Raw genomic sequence first — 21,255 nt, 5'->3', positions numbered from 1 at the left:
CGCGTACGATTAAATACTTATATTGTATATAGATATGTATGTACATATTAATACATATATATTTATGTACATATGTATGTATGTATGTATATGCATACATTTCTACACTTAATTGCTCACGTACAAAAACCGTTGAAGTTTGAACGATTTGCGCTGCACACATCTGCTAATCCGCGCATTTCACTTTCATTCCACGCATGCGCCAAGATCTAGCCAATGGTCAACGAACAATTTGTAACAATTGGCCCCGCTACGAGAAGGTCATTCGTAAAGTGCAATGACTGTCGGAAGTGTTTGTGTACTTTATACAGTTATTATGCTCAATTTTAGGCTAGATTGTAGTTATGTATTAATGGATTCCCTGTTATGGGGTAATATGGATGGGTGTTTTTTTTTCAAATTCCTATAATAAAATACATATTAATCATATAAGCAGTTATCTAAATTAACAGAATCGTGTGACTTTTTTAATATATCAAATTATAAACAAAAACTAAACTTCACACTTACAAATGTATGTCATGGATAACCTTAATGTACATCAATTAATTTTTTATTTTTTTATTTGAACATTTCTTAGTCGAAACGAAAATATTCAACAATTTTCTTAACTTTACTTATAGGTTATTTTCTCAAATTTCCTGTTCGTTACCATTCTGGTGCTAGCCACGTGTGACCTGCCACTCGTCAAACGCCCCCTAATCTATCCCCTGTGGGCCGGAAAGAGTGCTAAACAAATAGCGCTCGGCCGCAATAAAGCCGCCCTTGTCGGTGGTAAGCAACGCACATTGATGGTACAGATACGCAGCGATCAGCCAGTGCCACTTGTACTAAAAGGTGGACGTAACTCGCAACTACGATACGGTCCCAATCATTTACGTGGCGTGCGGCCAATTAAACTTACTGGTCCGGTATATTTGAAAAGTGCCCCAATTGGACACAAACCATTGCAACGTAAACCGCTTAAAATTAAATTGGCTAATACAAAGCCGAAACATAAGCCAGCTACCAGCTACGAAGTGCCATTCCGCTTTGAAGTACCAGTCACAAATAATATTGCCTATCCGCCATTGGGCAATGAAGCGCAACAATTGCCAGTAAGTGTTTAGAAAAAAATGGTTATTGTTAAAAACCAAATCTGTGAATATTTGTCAAAACTACTTAGCACGATTTCAGTATTTATCCCTTTAAAATTAGTGTTTCTATACAATATTTAATATCCCTACCAGCAAACGGAAGAGAATTTTATCGCCTATCGCCACGATGTCACTTCTTCGTCACTATTGGAAGTTAGCAAAGCGATAGTTACTCACAAAATCAAAAAACATTTCTGTCGCTTTTCTATCTTCTTAAAGATGCCTTGACGATTTTTGCCCTTTAAAGTTTTGAAACGTACATATTTTTATTTTCTCAATTCTTTTTGATTTTTCAAATAACGTGCAAGCAATCCTAAGAGGCCTTCCCAAGAAGTTCTGCCTTGCATGCCTTTTAGAAGGGCTTATCCATTTGCAATTTACGCGAATACATACATTTATATTATCTAACATTACAAATGAATTCCAATAAAAATTTTAAGTTACAATAACACATATTTGATATAAACCTTAAGTAAATACTTTAAAGACGTATGATTTTTATAAATTAAAGAAGCAACTTTAAAGAACTCCTCCAAAAGGCCTTCTGAAGTATGTCCTATAAAAGCCCTTCTGGAAGGCCTTCTGTGGGTAGCGAAAGAGGAAGCCCTTCAATTTGTGCCACTCCATACAAAACAGAAAGGAGAAAGGAATTTATAGTGGAAGGCCTTTCGAAAGTGCTTTTAACTCCTGAAATTATCTACTGGGATGGGTACGTTTGAGCTAGTAATCTGATCAGAAAGTAGAATGAAAATGGCTTAACTCTGCGGCTGTGGTTGCAAGCACAAAAGTATCCCAAATTTCACAATGCGTTTTATCAAAAATTTATCCAACCCAAGAATCTTCTTTAACACTTCAAACTTTATCGCACAAGTTACTATTATTCTTATCGAAATAGTTCCTAATTGCTGTATCGCTTTCGTTTCATAAAGACGTGACGTCTTGGTGGAACAGTTCTCCCCCGAGAGCGGTTAAGAATTCGAAAAAGTAGCAATATCATCGGCGCTGATTTCCATAGAAATATCGTGTCGAATTAGTAACTTCCGCAATAGAAAATGCTGGCCGGGATATTATCGCTGTTATTTTTTTTCATACATAAGAAAATATTTTCCATCTACAATTTAAAACTTCAAAATCACATTAGTTGTTTCGACGAAAATTCACAGATATAGAAAATAAAGCTGGGACTATCCGTGTATTCGTATATCCGGATATCCGGGTAATATCCCATATCCGGTTAATATCTGAATATTTGGTTTTTTTTAATCACATATTCGAATATCCGGATTATTCGTATATAACTCCCAGCTCTGATAAACACACTTCCATGCACAACAACATTCGACCAACAACATTAAACTATCACTTAACTTACAGTCGGAGACACACAGCAACTTCATCACCGAGCATGACCATGACAACGATCACTTTGCACCCATTCACACAATACCTGCACCTAATCTTTCCTTGCCTGAAAATCATCTACAGGAATCCTATTTGCCACCAAAATCACAGCCACAAACCTACCACCAAACTCTAACTAACCCCAACATCGAGAATCAGTATCAAGTCACAGAAGAGCACACCAATGATCAAACTATTCGTGACCCACTTTCTGGCTCGCAGAAACTCTTCGCTCCCGATCCAGATCCATCCCTACCAGCCGCACAATTGCGTCCGGCCACGGAGCCCTTCAATCAGCCCAGCAATGGCAAACCACTGCCTGTGGATGTACAATCCAATTTCATTGTACCTGCTCAACCCCTAGTGCAGATAATCGGTGCCCAAGAGGTGGCCACACCAGAGATTTATCCAATTCAATTTACACAACAAGCGCAACTTCAACCGCTTGTTAGTGCCAATGTTGCCGCCGTACATGCAGCATCTGCGCCCATCTACGACCCCACCTATCTAGTCACACAATCCAATCAACTGTACACACAGCATCAACAGCAGCAACAGCTCTTCCAGCCCAGCGCCAGTCTGTTACAAGCCGGTTATGTTAATGCCGACCTGACGCAAGAAATTGCCAGTGATGGTCAAATCTTGCAGGCTGCCAAAGATCCACATCATAATATTCATCCAGTGCTGGATAGTGCTCCACAATTCGCAGCGCTCATCGCTGCGCCTGCCTTGGGTGAGCAATCAGCAGCACATTACAGCTTGCATCCACACGCCGCTGCCCTTACTGCCACATCTGCAGCACCTGAGGGGGGTTTTGTTGTGTCCAATTATTATGACAACGATGGCCAAGACAATTCACAGCTGCTGCAGGCGTACGCCGAAGAGGAAGCGCAGCGACTGGAAATAGAGGCTGAGCAAGAAAAGCAGCAGTATGTTTTCCAACAGCAGCAACAGCACTTGTTAGCGTTGCAACAACAGCAGCAACAACAAGAACTGTCAGCAGCAAGAGTTGCAGCAACAGCAGCAACTGCACCTACAGTTGCAAGAACAGCAGCAACTGCATCAACAACTACAGGAACAGCAGCTACATCAAGTACAGGAGCAGCAGCTACATCAGCAGCAATTGCAACAGCAAGAATTACAACATCAACAACATACTCGCCATCAACAACAGTCGCAAGACCCAGCCTCGGCGGCATTTCACGAGCACCAACGTTTAGTGCAGCAGCAGCTAGGCGCTGACGCACCACTCCGGATATTCGTGCCCGACGATGAGAGTGCTGGAGAAGCGGTAAGTTGTGTCGACCTTGTTATACTAAAGAAAAATATTACATATTTACATAATTAAAAATTGTAATTTTTTAAGTACCCGATACATATTTACAAGAACATTAATGTTTTGATTTTATATTTATCCTTTACTTATGTATAGCGCCTGCAAAAACGCTCTGATATGGTGAAAAAGGGCACCGTAGAGGATGCAAGCGCAGAACACGATAACAATACAACAACGGAGGATGATATGTTCGAGGTATCTTCGTCCGTTGAAGTATCCAATAATGAGAACCAAAAAGACACAGCTACAAATGAGGAGTGATTTGACCTATGGAAATGCAACAAAAATTAATAGTTTTTAAAAATAATACATTTTTGTAGTGTTGTAAAATACAATATTTATTTATTTAATTTAAAACTTATTTAAGCATGGAGCTTGTGTTTATATTTGTTACATACAATGAAAAAGATGCAACTGCAGGGTAAGTAAATGAGGGATAATTTGCCCACATATCTATTGGTAGTTATAAATACAATCGCAAATTTAACAATTTAAAATTATTTATTTTTTACATCTTAAGCATTATAGCTAATGCGCATCTGCATTCCATATATAGCACACAGTTTGGCCAACTCTCTGTTCTTGCAGCACACCTAAATGCCTCAGCATTACTATGCGGTTTTGTTGTTTTTTATCCAACATTTTGTGCATTTGTTGTGAAATATCACCGGCCGTAATGAAATTCCGCCCTGTAGGAAGAAAAAAAGTTTATTTTCACAAGGTTTATTTTAATTATATAAGTATGTAAATATATCGACGATGCTTTTGCAGAACCGCCCATCGACCAGTTGCAAAACCGCCTAAATCTCGGTTGTGGCAAAAATGGGAATTCAGGCTAAAATGGGAATTCCAGGCATCGAAATTTATGTACAAAAACCGTAAGCTCGTTACGTTTTACACAACAGATTTGTAAAACAAAAGTTAGAGAAAATACCGCCTATCAAGTCAATGCCTTTCAAGAAAATTAGTTTTTTCGCCNTACATCTTAACCATTATAGCTAATGCGCATCTGCATTCCATATATAGCACACAGTTTGGCCAACTCTCTGTTCTTGCAGAACACCTAAATGCCTCAGCATTACTATGCGGTTTTGTTGTTTTTTATCCAACATTTTGTGCATTTGTTGTGAAATATCACCGGCCGTAATGAAATTCCGCCCTGTAGGAAGAAAAAAAAGTTTATTTTCACATGGTTTATTTTATTTATATACGTATGTAAATATATCGACGATGCTTTTGCAGAACCGCCCATCGACCAGTTGCAAAACCGCCTAAATCTCGGTTGTGGCAAAACTGGGAATTCAGGCTAAAATGGGAATCCCAGGCATCGAAATTTATGTACAAAAATCGTAAACTCGTTACGTTTTAAACAACAGATTTGTAAAACAAAAGTTAGAGAAAATACCGTCTTTCAAGTCAATGCCTTTCAAGAAAATTAGTTTTTTCGCTCTCCTGTAAAATTTGAGTGCCGTAAGATAGGCGGTTGTGCAATTGGTCGATGTATGTATAGTACCTGGCACATAAGAAGCTTGTTGATTGTACACTTTCCACAGTTCCAAATCATGGGTATTGCGTACGGTACTTCGCTGGCGATGTATTAATTGGTACTTTTTATTGAAACATGGTACCACCACAGTATCCAGAAAATTGCGAAGTTCGTCAATACATTCCCGACCTCGCATATATCTGAAAAGTTATTTTTATTTATTGCTTCAGGGACTTACTAATATTTTATATCTATGTATGAGCCCTTTGCTTTCGCTATAAGCGAAAAAGAAACTCCATGACATTTGCGTCTAGGTAACAGGAATAAACCAATTTATTCAGCAGTATTTCACAAAACTCATTGGGATTTTTAATGCTATTACAACAACAATATAATGGCAAAGAAAGTCGCCAAGGAGTTTTGGGGAATGCCGCAGAGGGGACAGTCCTCGGCTGGATATATGTAAGAGCATACAGTTATTGCTGGAGTGACAGTCGCTGTTAAAATCTGATTCTGACTCATTCCCGTGATGTATACCCCGACCGGTAACAATAAAAATAAACAGAGTCGTCCCGGGTATGCAGACCAGCAGGGAATGTCAATTGGGAGTACGTTTCATCTCTAGAACTGTCACATCAGCAGGATTAAAGTTTTCGGTGAGTTTTTATGATTGTACACCAACAAACGGATTTCGATTTTTGCACNATTCCCGACCTCGCATATATCTGAAAAGTTATTTTTATTTATTGCTTCAGAGACTTACTAATATTTTATATCTATGTATGAGCCCTTTGCTTTCGCTATAAGCGAAAAGAAACTCCATGACATTTGCGTCTAGGTAACAGGAATAAGCCAGATTTATTCAGCAGTATTTCACAAAACTCATTGGGATTTTTTATGCTATTACAACAACAATATAATGGCAAAGAAAGTCGCCAAGGAGTTTTGGGGAATGCCGCAGAGGGGACAGTCCTCGGCCGGATATATGTAAGAGCATACAAATTCCTCAAAGAGTTATTGCTGGAGTGACAGTCGCTGTTAAATTCTGATTCTGAGTCATTCCCGTGAAGTATACTCCGACTGTCGTGGTAACAATAAAAATAAACAAAGTCGTCCCGGGTATGCAGACCAGCAGGGAATGTCAATTGGGAGTACGTTTCATCTCTAGAACTGTCACTTCAGCAGGATTAAAGTTTTCGGTGAGTTTTTATGATTGTACACCAAGAAACGGATTTCGATTTTTGCAGTCATTTGGATTGTTCACACTTGCCTGGTTATCAGGTTATCTGGTTGAAAATTATTATTCTGTAGTGTATGTTATTGTTGTAGCATGAATAAAAGAAAACCACATCAGATAACATGATAATCAGGCCAGTGTGAACAACCCAATTGCTTTCCTATCAAACTTTGCAGAAATATGAATGTTTGTTTTTAGGTCAAAGTAACAAAGTAACATACACATATGTACTATTAATTTGTAATGGTTTGATTTGGAGTAATTTTTGTACTAGTACTCAATACGAGTGAAGATGTGTAACATTTTACAAATTTGCGATGCCACTAATCTACTTGTAATGTCGCCATGTTTGTGTTACTGAAAATCTGGAAAGTTTTAATTCATGTTAGTTTATACACTTTCTTACTTTGGAATGGACTCGAATTGCTCCACTGTTATACGGTACTCAAAATCAAGAAACTTAAACGGAATTGGGTTGATGGGTCTATGTTTTACCATTGGCGAATTTTTATAATTTTTTAACGTTATTGGCGTGAAGACGTTCTGAAATTAAAATAGTTTTAAATCGGCGAATCAATAACAAAGGAAACCAGACTTACAGAATGCAATTTGAGTCCACTCATACATTTTTCCAAGACGCTTGCAGACATTTTTTCAACCGTTCGTGGAACATTGGAAGCAGTGACAGCTGCAAGCATTTCTTTATCTCGTAACTCAGCTTCTTGCATTTTACGTCGCCGCTCCGCTAGAACATATTTAATAATAGCGTCTTGTTGCAGCTGCATACGTTTTATTAAACGTCCATGATTTTCGTTTACTTTCTCTAGATCTTCTTTCACTGCCTTTTGTAACTTGTCCATAACCAAATTTAATTCCTTGGCCTCTTTAATGAGCGTGGATGCTACATATTGTACCTTCTCACGCCTTAAACTCAAAGCGATGAATTCTTCAATCATTGATATCTTTTCATTGATTAAAAAAGTTATCTCTTCCATAATTATGCTGACCACAAATCAATTATCGCCTATTAAATTAACAGTTGAGGTATTTGCTCTGTAAATAAAAAATTGAATCAACTTTCAAAATATACACTTAAAATAAGCAGGGAGTTTACGATGCACAATTTTCTATTGTGAGCTTATCTTATGCAAAAAAATTTAACCTTCAAATTGATCCTGATCGAAACTTTAAAAAGACGCAACGGAAAACCAAGACGTAAATGAGTTAACGCGGCTAAATGGGGTTTGACAGAAAAATTTAATATATAAATTTTTATGGCAGAAAATGTAAGAAAATTGAATGATTTTTGACTTCTAAGCGTAAATGTCAAACGCACGCATAAAGATACACATGCTATGGAGGTCTGTCTTAAATCTGAAGATACATACTTTTATCAAAGAAGTTAAATTTACGTTCTTTGCTTTTATTTGCTACGGCATTGCATCCGTTTTAGCGCTGACGCGTTAAAAAATTTGCTGTTACGCATCTTTCATTGTAAACAAAAAAAAAACAGCTTTTAAGCATATCCACCAATCTAATTTCAAATGTCAACGCATGAACGCACGGAAAAGTAGCGAGTTGATTTACTGTCTAATGCCTGGGTTATAATGGAAGTAACGGAACGGAGTGAACTGTCACTTAATTGTCTATTGTATGGGAAATGAATGCAAATGGTTATAATGCACGTAACGTAACGCAAGCGGAACAATCTAAAATCAATAGATCCTCCCACGAATATTAACAGTGGCTGTGAATGTTATGTTATTGATAATTTTTTAAGTATTAACCTCTTACAAATTAACGGTTTTTCAAATAAGCTGTCTAGAATCCTAGACATTGGAGCCAATTCGCGTTCAATGAAATGGTGCAGTGAAAATGAAAAATTCAATGTCAGTGTGAGTTTAAGACAATGATATTCTTTATCACAAAATCATGGATTTGAGAAAAATGCTAAACTTTTCTTTTTCACAGCAACAAAAACGTTTGAAAAAAGTTTTCACAGCGAAATCACATGTTTCTTGCCAGCTACCGGCAGAAATTTTACCCGAGTTGAGCGTTCTTTTGTCGCTCGCTTACAAAAAAATACAGCAAGTAACATCACCTTCAAGACCACCTTGTATAAATTCGCCTTGATTACTACGATTTTGAAAACGTAATCAGCAATACGTTGTATAAATTTAAGCATTTCTCAACACTCTAACCGATCATTCACAAATTGCCACATTCACAATAGTGTTAAAAATTGTGAACAAATTTTAGTAAAAATTCCAATTTGAAAATGCCAGAAGTTTTTCTGGGTGCAATTAGAAAAATTATCCGCGCTAAGAACTTAATTTATCGGGAAAATTGTCACGTATTCTCATATCTTTGAGCATAATGTGCAGATTCAATGTGTAGAGCAATTATTTATCGCAATGGATCGTACAATTATCGCCGTACAGCGTGCGGAAGAACGAGATCTCAGTGAAAAATTGTACAAGAAGCTACGCGGGTTGGGCCTATTGCAACCGCCTACAGATGATCTACGAAAATGTTTGAGCGAAGAAATGTTTATAAAACCCAATCCTCAGGCGTTTTTTCACGTTATGCACTATCTTTTTTGTTTGCTGGATGCGGTCGAGTTCAAAAAACGCTTCTATTGGCCCATAACAGATAAACGTTCCGAGGCAAGNTGCGGTCGAGTTCAAAAAACGCTTCTATTGGCCCATAACAGATAAACGTTCCGAGGCAAGTTTCCGAACAAGCACTGTGGAATACTTGAAATATTTGAATGAGAAACATAAACTGCATTGGGGTGACATCAAGTCGTACTTAGTTGTCATGCCGGGTGGTAAAAAGTTTATAATATTTTTATTGGATTTTGTAACATTTGTGGTCCAGGAGCAGATCGGCCATCGAGAGAAATTATTAGGTGCAGAGGTTGAAGCAGGACATGTCGCTGACCTAAATTTAAAGCGCATGCGAAAACAAAATGCATTCTTCAAACATTATGCTTCAGCTTATATCAGTAATGTGGATGAGCTAATAGTGCAATTACGTGACAAAACCCAGCAATTAAATAATATATTGGATACGTTGGCTCAAGAAACAGGCAAAAGCAAAGCACAATTATGCAATGAGCAATTTATAGTGTTGTATGAGAAATCGAATAAGGAATTATTTCAAGATACGTTCGCCAAAGATTCTGACATGGTTCGCAAATTAGAACAACCACTCGTGGGTTTGAAGCAGCTCATGGAGAAATTTCAACTGAGAGAAGCGGAAATGAAATTCGATAAAAGTCGTGTGCGACAGGCAATACAGAAAATTGGTGATGCAACTAATGCTGAAAACTTAGGTAAATATCAATTATATTTGAATGTATTTACATACGTATATAATATAATTCTTTGTACGAAACAAAAACTATATTGAATATATTCCATTTAGAAACATTTCTGCATCCCAGTGCAAAATCCATGGACGATGTCAAATTGTATGAACTCATCGTTACATTTAATATAATTCAACCAGACTTAGAAAATGCTTTCAATGAAGTAGAGCAGTCAAGAAGTTGTGGCGAACTAGTTACATCAGAGTTATCTACACTAAAATATGAATACCAACAATTAGAAAAACAAATCACAAGTTTTCAACTGTTTTTAAATTCACAGATGAAAAAACATTGTAATCCGCGAAAACCGACTCCAGGAGAGTCGACCGACGATTGCACTTCTTTAATGATGAAGTATGTTTGCACACCCCCAATAAAATTGGAAACGCAAAATGGTGCTCGTATGGATAGTATGCGCTTACCACTTTTCGCCGATGTACAAGTGAAATTTATGTCAGACTCATTTTACGGAAATGTTTCAGGTATATCTAGCATTTCTAGTTAAAATGTAAGTAATCTGTAGAAGTAAATTTTTATATTCATAGTTTTGCCGCGCTCCGCACGTAAACAAGCAGCTAAAAACACTTCCGTTGAAATGAATAATACCTTGAACAAATCACGCGTTATCGATTCAATGCATTTATTGCGCACCATTCATACTGCACGTACTGCACGTGCACAACGCAAAACTTTAAATAATACTTCATCATCGACTGCTTTGTTGAGTACAAGTTGGCGAGAACGCCAAAACATTTTTCACAATGATTTGGAATCTGAACCAGTTCCAATAGCCGAGAAAGCAATGAATACGAATAATATTAGTGCCACCCTGAATAAAAGCATAGATCGCACAACTGATATAGACACTAGTAATGCGCATAGGGGCCAGCAACGTTATAGCACATCACCCTACACCCCCTTTAATTCCAATGACCGAACTCGCATTCCTCGTACACAGTTACTCGAAGCGATAAGCAGTAGTAGTGGAAGTGGTGGCACAAAGGCAAAAGTCTTTTTCTCAAGACGACTTTCAGCGGTGCAGAAGGTCCAAGGTGATTGTCTGAATATCGCCAATATGAGCACTAGTCCATCAGGGCGGCTAGATCCACTTGTACCGCCTGCAGTGGAATGGAGCGAAACGCCAAAACTTAAATTAAATGACATAACAATGCAGGAAAATGCAATTTCCGTTAATGTAAGTACCAAATACACATCTGTGGCCATATATTATAACATCTTAAGTTCAGTTAAGTCAAAATGGAGTTAATGTCATATTATGGTTCGTCTTTTTACAATCCACATTTGGATCCAATTCGTTTTCAAATTTTTCGTTTTTCGAAGAAGTTATCACGGTTAACTTTTCAACGTCCAAACTTTTTGAATACATTTCCTTCACCAAAAATATCTTAAGTAAAGCTAAGTTATTTGAAATGTCTTATCTGATATTAAAGATTATTTCATAAAAACTTAGGTCAACATAAATTCAATATATACTAGACAATTTTTAACAGATTTAATATAATGAAACATCATATGTTTACTTAGGCGTTTATGCATAAAATAACTTTCCAGATTTCCATCACTTAAATGGGCATAAGTGCTTAGGATAAAATTAATATTATCCAATAGGTAAAATGTGTCGTTTTGCAGAACATCTTAAGTCTCTGCTAAATTTTCGTTTGACGATAACGGTGTTTTAAATTAACATAAGTTTGTTTTTGTGCGTGTTCATTTCGTATATTTTTCTACATAAGCTGTTCAGTTGCTGAAAGGCTGTTGAGTTGTTAAGTTAAGACTATTTGCTTATAACAATGGAAAGTAAAAATCTATTTGCCATATTAGTATGTATGTGAGTATGTGAGTAATGTTGATTTTTCTAGTGATGATTCGGTTGTTGATCCTAGTTTTAATATAAGTAATTTTACTGCGCCCAGCTCAGATGCAGAAAGCGAAGTTGTAAGTGTTTTACTACATACACACTCATTTATTGGCTGGTAATAATAAAAATTTATGTAAATTTAGGAAAATTCGAAGTGTTGCAAATGAAGTGGTACTAAAGAAAAGCTCACACACGTCGCGAAAAGAATTATGAAACCACGGGAAAGTTATACTTCAACAGCTGGAAAAATTGTTCCTGCTCGTGTTGTGCGCCCGCTGGAATCTTGCAGAAAAAGATGCGCTGATAGAATAACATACGAGGAACAGCAATTAATACACAAGCAGTATTGGGGGCAAGGCTCCTATAACTTACGTAAGGCGTATGTTACTGGCTTGATTGAAATTCAAGAAACGAACACTATTAAAAGAGTTAAGCATGAAAGAAATCCTCGAAGCAGAGTGCATACATACTATTATTTTTTAGAGGTTGGTGGTAATAGAATTTCGGTTTGCCAAAAATGCTTTAGATTTACGTTATCTGAGGCAGAACAACTCATAAAAACGGTTGCGAAAGCAAAACTTGAAGGATGTAGTGTCAGTGGAGATTTGCGCGGAAAGCATACGTGCTCTAGAAAACTTTCTATGGCAAAAGAAAAAGAAATTTTAAATTTCATAAAAAGCTTTCCGTCATATGAGTCGCACTATCTATCTTATCTACCGTTATCTGCCGAGGGATTTGTCTGTAGCTGAAATTCATCGCCTCTATGGAGATAAATACGACCATTCCGTATCGCTTTCAAAATTTGCTCAACTGTTTGGAACACTTAATTTAAAATTTAAAAAACCTAAAGTTGACACCTGCCACAAATGTGATTTGCTTCAATGTAAAATACAAGTTGCCAAATCTGAAGAACTTGAATCTCTAAAATTAGAGCAAACCAAACATCTCGATCTAGCGCAACAAGCTTATGATTCCAAAAAAAATGATAAGGGAAAATCTTTAAATGATACTACACTAAAAGTGTTTTGTTTTGATCTTCAGCAGTGCCTTCCTACACCTCTGTTGAGAACTTCACTGTCATTCTATAAAAGGCCATTATGGACCTTTAATCTTACGATGCATGACATTGCAACAAATCAACCAATATGCTACATGTGGCATGAAGCAATAGCCAAAAGAGGTGGAAACGAAATAGCTTCATGCGTATTCACTCATTTATTGCAAATAAATGCAAATGCAAATCATGTTGTTTTCTACAGTGATTGCTGCCCAGGTCAAAATAAAAATTCCTTCATTGCAACTATGTTTGCTGTTTTCATGCAATTAGAAAACAATGTAACCATTATAGATCATAAATTCATGGTCCCTGGTCACACGCACATGGAATGCGATAGTGACCATGCTGCGATAGAGAAAAAGAAAACGAAATCTTCAATAAAAATCCATCATCCCCTTGATTGGTACCAATTCGTAAGAACAGTCGGAGTAAAGAAAAAAATTTTCGTTACTGAAATGGATCAATCGAATATATTAGATTTTGCACACGCATCAAAAAATGTATTTACTTGGCGAAAAGTAGATGACAACGGTGATAAATTCAATTGGCATGACATTAAATGGTTCAGATTACCAAGGAATATGGTAACATATATTTTAAAACATCTTTAAGTGAAGAAGATCCTTTCAAATGCATCAATATAACTAAGCGAGGAATCAATTGCGTCAAAATAAAGGATTTAAAAAATTGCTCCGTCTCACCAATAAAAATTAACACTAAAAAGAAAAGTGATTTCATAAACATGTTGCCGCTAGTGGATTAAATTTATAGACTTCTATATGAATTTAACATCAGAAGATATGTTAGATTGTCATCCAGATTTAACCGAATACGATGAAAATAACGAATAATTATTTATTTTGCAACAAAGTATTCCCAAACTTAATTGAAAAACTTGAATATTTTTTTTTTACTTATTAAATACTATGAAATTATTATTATTTTAAATAAAGAAATAAGAACTGAAAATGTATATTTTTAGTTTACGAGTTTTTGTTAAAGAAAGAAATAAAACAAAAATCGTATATCCATTTACTTACTTGTTTCAATTTTACAGAAGCTCTTTGTCCATTATAAATTTTAGAACTCTTGTATCTCTTTCGTGACAAAATCTTAAGTCTAATTAAGGCATCTTTTTTTTGTAATCTCGTTTCACAAAACATCTTAAATACAAAACAACGAAAAAAATATACTTCTAAAGGAAATATTTCTCAAAATCAGTCTGCTTTGTCTTAAAATAAGCGAAACTACATCTTGGCTAAAAATATTTTCTAAAACTCCAACGTAATAGATTTTACACAAAATCGTTATATCTCCAAACACGATTTTTAGACTTAAGATGTTATGATAAAACGACACAGACATGTATTAAATCATTCACTGAAAATCTGTAGTTAACTGCACTTCTGAGTTAACTACGCACTGTGAATTTGTCCCTTAATGACGCACAAAATTTTTAACCAAGCTTAATATAAATGTTTATACATTTTCATTATTTAAATTAAGCATTTAAACGAAACCCTGTTTTAAAATATGGCACCCAAAATGCTAATAGTTCAACAAATTTTGCATTACTTTTTCTAACAAATTACTATCCGGCATTAGTAAGGTTGAGTTGGTTGGGTTAGTATGTTTATTTACATACATGACTCAAACACGTGTTGACTTTTTTTTAAATATTCGTATCTAATGTTTTTCGAGCAAACTTTTTTTTTGCAATTTTTCTATAAAAATTACGTCCAAGCTTTAACCCAAACCATATAAATCACAATTTCAAACTTTATATAAAATTTAATTCAACAAAATTTTCTTCAAAATTTCAACTTTTTAATCTAAACCTTTACATTTTTCAAATTTTCAAATAATCAACGCCATTTTTTTGAAATTGCATCACGCGTTTTTTTCAGCTGGTTAAACTTCCACTTATTATGGGCTATACCCAAAAATTTTCTAAAGATTCAGATTTAAACGTTGAAATTTGATAAAAGTTTGTTGAATTTTTACAAGTTCTGTAAAGACACTGTTATTTAATGTTTTGATTAAAGCTTGGACGATATTTTTATAGAAAAATAGCAAAAAAAAAAAATCAGCTCGAAAAACATAGCGAATATTTAAAAAAAAAATAACACGTCATTTGTTTGAGTCACTGTATAAATTTGTTATGGGAAAATCGCCAATATAAGGGCATTAAGATCTCTTTTATGGCGTTTACGTTCCAACGAAAATCAGCACAAAAACTATTAATTATTGGCATAAAATTTCATGACAGTTTTTATGTAAACCATCCATATTTTGAGGCATATAAAATGCTTTTAATATATCTACTTATAGAAATCCGATGAACGTGTAACCGCTGTACAACTAGTGGAATTGTCCACCAGATGCGTATTACTGACCGAGGACGAAGGAAACCCGGAGTTAAATTGCGAAAATAACCGAAATTTTGTCAATACTCAGGTGTGCGCACAAACGACCAAATGTTCGATACCTATACAGATAATAAGCGATGATGATGATTTATTCAATATAAGCGATACTGTGCTAAAAGATATTACAATGTAGTTGTTAAGTATTCCACATTCATATTCGAACACACACATCCCATAGTTTATAACATATATACACACAAACATACAAACTTGCATTTTATTACAATTTTGGAAGGTTTGGACTTTTTATATTTCGAGTCCACACTACAACTCGAGCATAAATTAAAATTTCTTCTTAATATCAATGAAATTTTGATTAAAATGTTTCCATAATTAACTTTAAACCACCTATTCGGCAATGAATGTAGGTTTTTGTTTGGGCTTGTATCCTATCTCGCCTAATTCACGACGATTGGCTTAATGTGTGGAGTCAGTGTGGTCGCTGGTTAAGCTCCATGGTGGCTTTCGATTTTTTGTAATTCAATATATTCATTGCATTTTGGCGTTGTGCGTAGTATAAATCTCATATGGGTTTATCTTATTTTCTGTGCTCTCTTTTTCTGTACCAGTGATGCTTATTGTTGCTTTTGTTGCTATTCCATTTACATCACCATCAATTGCCGATCTCAGTTCAGAAGTGGGTAAGACTTTTGTGGCTTCATCTACGACCATTCTTTGCACAACATTTCGCAGTTCTTCGCGTATAATCTCCGTGTTGATTTTGAATTTTTTCGCTTGCAAATGGCGCAATTTCGGACAGTCTGCAGCACAGTTGAAATGCGTTCCTCCAAGTTTGTGATGCGTTGCTCCAATATTTGAAAATTCTCAACGATTAATTTGTTCTTATCTGTCTCGTTAAGCATTTCGACCGTTACTTCGATCTCTTGACTATCAGGCGGCAGAGATTCAGCACTAGTCGTTGTACTCTTGCAGTCGATTGTCACTTTTTCGCGCAGACAGCGCTCGATCAGCGCATCAATTTCCTCCTTGCGTATAAACTGATCAGTGACACATAGTTCCTGCAAAATGTTTTGCACCTCTTCGCGTACCAAACTTGTTATGGAAAAAGTGTTATAAAAGTTTTTTTCGGAAAGACTCGTACTCGATTGGGAGCCGTCAAATTCCATCATTGCCTTAACAATTTCTTGTGTCAAAGGAATCAAACGCTGTTCACTATTCTGCGGTGTACAATGATCGCTAGCAATGCTAGTTAAAGATTTCTCTTCAGTGGATTCAATCTGCTGCTGCTGCTCAAGCGTTTGCTCTGGAGAATGGAAATCGCTTTCCATAAACTGAACAATTTATCCTATAGTCGCTTTGCCTATCGCTATTTTCACTATGGGTTTCTTCAGTTATGTTGTTTTTTTTCAAATGTTTTGAACTTTTGCACACTTAAAATTTTGCTTTTTAAACTTCAAAGACAAATAACTTTTAATTTATGAAAACACTATCGAGAGTCAAAATTTATTAGCTTTTTCTAATGTAAAATTCAAAGCTACTTATATCCCAAGCTAGGAGGTGAAGGGGGCGTGAGTAAACTTTGGTCAGCCGTGAAGTCACTGTTCTATCGGACAAAGCGCGACGATAGAGTCGAAATCACTTTCGGCGACCGTGCTTCGTCGGACCCGTAGCGATGGGCGAGCTATTTAACCGGCAATTCATACTGCATCCTCGGGTGGACAAAGCCAAGCGTCGAGTGACCAGAAGGCTGCACAAACTGCCAACAACTAGTGCGCCTCTTGTTTTCACTTGCGGTGAAGTTCAGGTAGATATCGGGAAGACGAAAGTCTCCAAAGCCATGGGAGCCGACGGAATATGCATGTTGATGCTGAAAAATTTGGGTCCTGCGGGAGTCGACTTTAGCCAAGGTTCTCAACCTATCAATGGCCACTCTCGTCATTCCAGACATCTGGTAGATGGAAAGAGTGGTCCCACTGCTCAAACCAGAGGAAGTCTCGATTGTGTCTTACGCTGATGATTGTTCGATAATGGCGTCTGGGAATGGAATTAATGACTGGTGCTCGAAAGTAAACGGGTACCTCTCCGAGCTTTCTCCCTTCTTCACTGCTAGGGGTCTAACCCTCTCCCCTACAGAATCCTCTGCGACCTTGTTTAGCACTTGCACGAAGGAGGTCAGACTACCACGGATTATTCACGTTGATGACACCCCAATTCCGACGGTGAATAACTCAAAAATCCTCGGAGTAACTTTCGCCAGTCTTCTCTGCGCAAACATCCGCAATTGTCAACAAAGTACAGAGACGCAACAAGGTCTTCAAGTCGCTAGCCGGCAGTACCTGGAGCAAAGACAAAGAAACTTTGTTAGCAACATACAAGGCAATTGGCCGGCTGATACTAAATTATGCAGCACGGGTGGTCGCCGGAGACCAATAGGACGCAGTGGATGAAGCTGCAGATAGCACAGAACGCAGCACTTCGGACAGCGACCGAATGTCTTCTGATGTCGCCAGAACACCACCTTTATGCGAAAATGTTCCCCATAAAGGAGCAGAACACAATGCTCTGTAAGCAATTCTTAGTAGGGAGCTACAGAGGTGGACACAGAGGCTTCGCCAAGGCATGTCAGAAGGCATCTTTATGAACTAACGGACGAAGTCCAGAGGTTTTAAAAGCAACCTCTGCATCCGTGAGCATATTGACAGGCTCTGAGCTGTGCAGACTCCAGTCCTGTGAATGCCGTTCTGAGCACATAACCACCGGACGTATACGAGACGGAGCTTCGTCTACCTCGGGAGACTCGGAACACAATAGCCTAACCTCGCTCTGGCTACTGCAGCAGGTTGAACTCATGCCTGAACAGATAAAATGCAGATATGCCAAATTAGTGTCCGCATACACGACTCGTAATGTCTCATCATATGCCCGGGAAACCCCACACAACTAACTCCTCTGTCCCTGTGGACATACCCTATAGAAGATACACGCTTCCTGGGTCTTCCGTTAGTTGAGCTTGACGACAACGACTGAGATACCAGCCGATCTGGGCGAGTTTCTTGTAGCTGCTACAATAACAACAACAGACCGCCCCACTTACATGTCACCCCCGCATAGCGATCAGCTTCTCAAAGCACGCAAAACTTGTACAATTGAAGTTCAACCAATTCCAGAGCAACGTCGAAGGGATAATCGTTGTCGACATGCAATACTGATAGCTGCGGCCAACCAGGATTTTGGGTGGATGCAGCAGCTCGCCAGATTGAACAATAGGTAGCGGGGATCTAGTAAATAGCATAACGTGGCGACCTATGAAATCCCTTGCATCGGACAATCTACCCATAATCATCTATTTTAGTCGTCGATTCTTTTCTCTCCAAACTTTCTCGCTTCTTCGCCGCACGGAGCCTGACAACGAAACCAACAACGACGGAGGTCACGCTTCAATTAGTGATCAACGTCGCCTTAACACCACTGCATTGTTATGTATCTATGCTCCTATGTAGTTAGGTTGAGGCAGAGCCTCCCCCAGGTACGTCAGAAGTCATATTCTCGAGTATACGGAAGCGATCCAAACACTTACAATGTACAATGACCATTGTACCCGACGGCTCCCGAAAAGCCACTAACTGCATTCACAGAGTCCGTCACCACCTTCAGCGACTTGCCAATCACCACAATAGCAAGCGAGGAGCCTCAACTGCCGAGCGAGACCCGCATAACTCTAGTCCAGTTATGGTCTGGACATTGTACTCATCCAGACTCGATTCCAAAGTTCCCCAAAAATATTTGGAGACTGTTCCTACAGCGACAGCCCTTTGGCAGATATATGTATATCTGGTTGGGTTCGGTTGCATAGACGCGGCTGTCAGCGTTTTTCTTATGGCAGTGTCTACACACACGCACCACGGTAACTTTTACCGTAGATCCACGGTAAAAATTACCGTAGATCTACGGTAAAATTACGTAGATTATTTGTTGCCGAAGAAGTGGGGCAGAACTTCTTCTTGCGTAGGCGGCCTTCGGCCGCGCTTAGGGATTATAATCCTTACTAAGAATTATCCTTTCTGTGTTCCCAGAGAAGTGGGCAGAACTTCTTTCGGCGTAATTTTTACCGTGGATCCGCGGTAAAAGTTACCGTGACGCGTAAAAGTAGACACTCCCTTTTCTTGTTAACGGCCAAGAAGAACCTACAAAACTTTTAAACTCAGCTAAAATAGTGCCAATGAAAATGAAATGACCTAAACCCCTGCCAGCTTCCTCCCCTTTATTTTCTTCAAGCCGGAGCAAGGTGCCGACTATCAGCCTGGCTGGGCCTTTTACCAGCCCAGTCAGGCCCCCTTAACGCCCTTAAGCAGAATGGCGATATAGGGATTACAAATGGAAGAGATCTGTTGACGAAGTCCAGGCGCAGACACCGAAAAGGGCCATGCTAATTACTGAAATAGCTAGGGTCCGGAAGGTAAAATGGCGTAATCGATGAAAGCAATGAAGACGGCTGGATGCCCCAGGAGATGGGTACATGCCGCCTTAGAAAAGTGGCGCTGCAGGTGAAGAAAGAAACCCTAGACCGACACCATCGTGCACGGATGTTGGATGTTTCCCGGGAAAGTAAGCTAATTGATTGTGATCAGAGCAAATCGGTGGAGGTATTCAAAGCTGCGACCGACAAAATATGCGAGATGTATTCGGTGGCCCACCTAAAGGTTATAGAAGAACTAGACATCCCGTCGTGCCTTGAGCGAGAGCCTGGGTTCCTGTGACTCTATCGGAACACAACTGGAGGATAGTCATGCTCATCAATAACGAAAAATAACCAACTTCAAGGCGAACTATGTATTTGGGAAAATTACCCTAAAAGTCTCAAACAGACACCGAAGCCCTGTGAACTTAGCAGCCTGCGCGACATCGAAATGGAAGTGGATGAATGTACAGCGATTGAAGAGCTGGGCGCGTTCGCTTCGTCTAGCTCGGAAAGAGGCCTTATAGGGGCTTTATACTGAGTGTGAGCTTCTCAGTGAGGCGAAGCTGACGGGTCGGTGGTAGATAGGGGAATCTGTCCTCAGGCGAAGTAGATATTACACTGGTTCAAGAGCCAAGTATCTGTGGCTTGCAGACCCCGAAATATGTCATATTTAATACTCAGGGTATGGGAAAGCCCCACACTTGCATTTTAGTTAAAACTAAGGGCCTGTTCGAGGCACGTAATGAAAGCAGCAATACTGCAGCACTGATGAAAATTTGCAATACTGTTGCAGATTTCTAACTGATAAAAAGTTGCTAGAAATTCAGACCGAACGTGATACTTTAATAATGCGTGCAACACTGCGGTTGTGATTGCATCTCGAACAAGCCCAAATATAAATTGTTTTTTTTTCCCACCACAATTTAGCGCTGGAGACATCACTGTGGTCAGTCTGTTAGTTAATGATTAGGATCTCTGCCCGGAAGGTCCTCAAAGAATACTCTTTTTTGGACTACAGGCTAATAGAATTTGAAGGGTTTGTTCGCTATCCAATAACCAACTCAGCAAAACCTTGCGGAGGAAGCGAAAATCAACATAAGAGCATTATCAAAGTTTATTACGTTCCAAGCAAAAAATAAATACGATCAGTATAAAGGGAGAAGTATTTTAATATAAACGCATCAATTTGCGGCCTCAAGAATACTGCTCCCCATGTGCATTTTCATTAAATATGTATGTATGTATGTATAACATTGTGCCCGATGTATACTTAATATAGACATACAAACCTGTATTCAAGACAAGAAAAATAGAATAACAGCCACCGTTATATGGTAGGTATATGTCTCAACAATTCAATGATGTTTATTACTAAGTAACTCTTTCCAATTAAATATTACTAAAGTTTTTGTTTGCGAAAATTTCTACCCTTATTTACATACATAGAAAAATTAAACAACAAAAAAACTCGAAACAATTACCGCACATGGAAGATATTGCA

At 38.0% G+C, this 21,255-nt stretch overlaps 3 protein-coding genes and 1 pseudogene across 3 annotated transcripts in view; 2 read left to right on the top strand and 2 right to left on the bottom strand.

Annotated features, from left to right (window-relative positions):
• The window catches only part of LOC108374343 (putative uncharacterized protein DDB_G0271606), a 13,861-nt gene extending 9,113 nt beyond the window's left edge, over window positions 1-4,748 (top strand). Inside the window, 4 exon segments of the mRNA XM_017630332.1 lie at window positions 624-1,097; window positions 2,511-3,533; window positions 3,535-3,828; window positions 3,970-4,748. Coding sequence (XP_017485821.1) covers window positions 624-1,097; window positions 2,511-3,533; window positions 3,535-3,828; window positions 3,970-4,134 — 1,956 coding nt within the window. The 3' untranslated portion in view covers window positions 4,135-4,748.
• Window positions 4,749-4,852: 104 nt separating this feature from the next.
• Window positions 4,853-7,797, bottom strand: LOC108374344 (spindle and kinetochore-associated protein 1-like). Its single transcript, XM_017630333.1, has 4 exons — window positions 7,196-7,797; window positions 7,003-7,139; window positions 5,387-5,559; window positions 4,853-5,032 (listed from the first exon to the last, which is right to left on the bottom strand). Exons 1-4 carry the CDS (start codon window positions 7,589-7,591, stop codon window positions 4,872-4,874), a joined length of 867 nt encoding a protein of 288 aa, XP_017485822.1. The 5' UTR covers window positions 7,592-7,797; the 3' UTR covers window positions 4,853-4,871.
• A 906-nt stretch (window positions 7,798-8,703) lies between these two features.
• dgt6 (dim gamma-tubulin 6) lies at window positions 8,704-15,610 on the top strand. The gene is made up of 5 exons (XM_017630330.1): window positions 8,704-9,262; window positions 9,324-9,933; window positions 10,026-10,451; window positions 10,515-11,164; window positions 15,237-15,610. Exons 1-5 carry the CDS (start codon window positions 9,011-9,013, stop codon window positions 15,465-15,467), a joined length of 2,169 nt encoding a protein of 722 aa, XP_017485819.1. The 5' UTR covers window positions 8,704-9,010; the 3' UTR covers window positions 15,468-15,610.
• Window positions 15,611-15,682: 72 nt separating this feature from the next.
• Window positions 15,683-16,623, bottom strand: LOC108374341 (uncharacterized; annotated as a pseudogene).
• Window positions 16,624-21,255: the final 4,632 nt, after the last annotated feature.

The sequence above is a fragment of the Rhagoletis zephyria genome, unplaced genomic scaffold (assembly GCF_001687245.7).
Source record: "Rhagoletis zephyria isolate East Lansing unplaced genomic scaffold, Rhagoletis_zephyria_1.1 Rzeph_scaffold_07613, whole genome shotgun sequence".
In the NCBI taxonomy this organism is placed as follows: domain Eukaryota; kingdom Metazoa; phylum Arthropoda; class Insecta; order Diptera; family Tephritidae; genus Rhagoletis; species Rhagoletis zephyria.
This window is presented reverse-complemented; position numbering and strand designations above follow the sequence as displayed.

Bases quoted from the DNA above. Each gene is read 5' to 3' on its own strand.
- LOC108374344 (XM_017630333.1), bottom strand. From the start codon at position 7,591: ATGGAAGAGATAACTTTTTTAATCAATGAAAAGATATCAATGATTGAA. The intron at 5,560-7,002 runs GTAAGAAAGTGT...ATAACTTTTCAG, and splicing joins CAATTCGAGTCCATTCCAAA to ATATATGCGAGGTCGGGAAT. The intron at 5,033-5,386 runs GTACTATACATA...TTCTTCCTACAG, and splicing joins ACAAGCTTCTTATGTGCCAG to GGCGGAATTTCATTACGGCC.
- dgt6 (XM_017630330.1), top strand. From the start codon at position 9,011: ATGGATCGTACAATTATCGCCGTACAGCGTGCGGAAGAACGAGATCTC. The intron at 10,452-10,514 runs GTATATCTAGCA...TTATATTCATAG, and splicing joins ATTTTACGGAAATGTTTCAG to TTTTGCCGCGCTCCGCACGT. The intron at 11,165-15,236 runs GTAAGTACCAAA...ATCTACTTATAG, and splicing joins AAAATGCAATTTCCGTTAAT to AAATCCGATGAACGTGTAAC.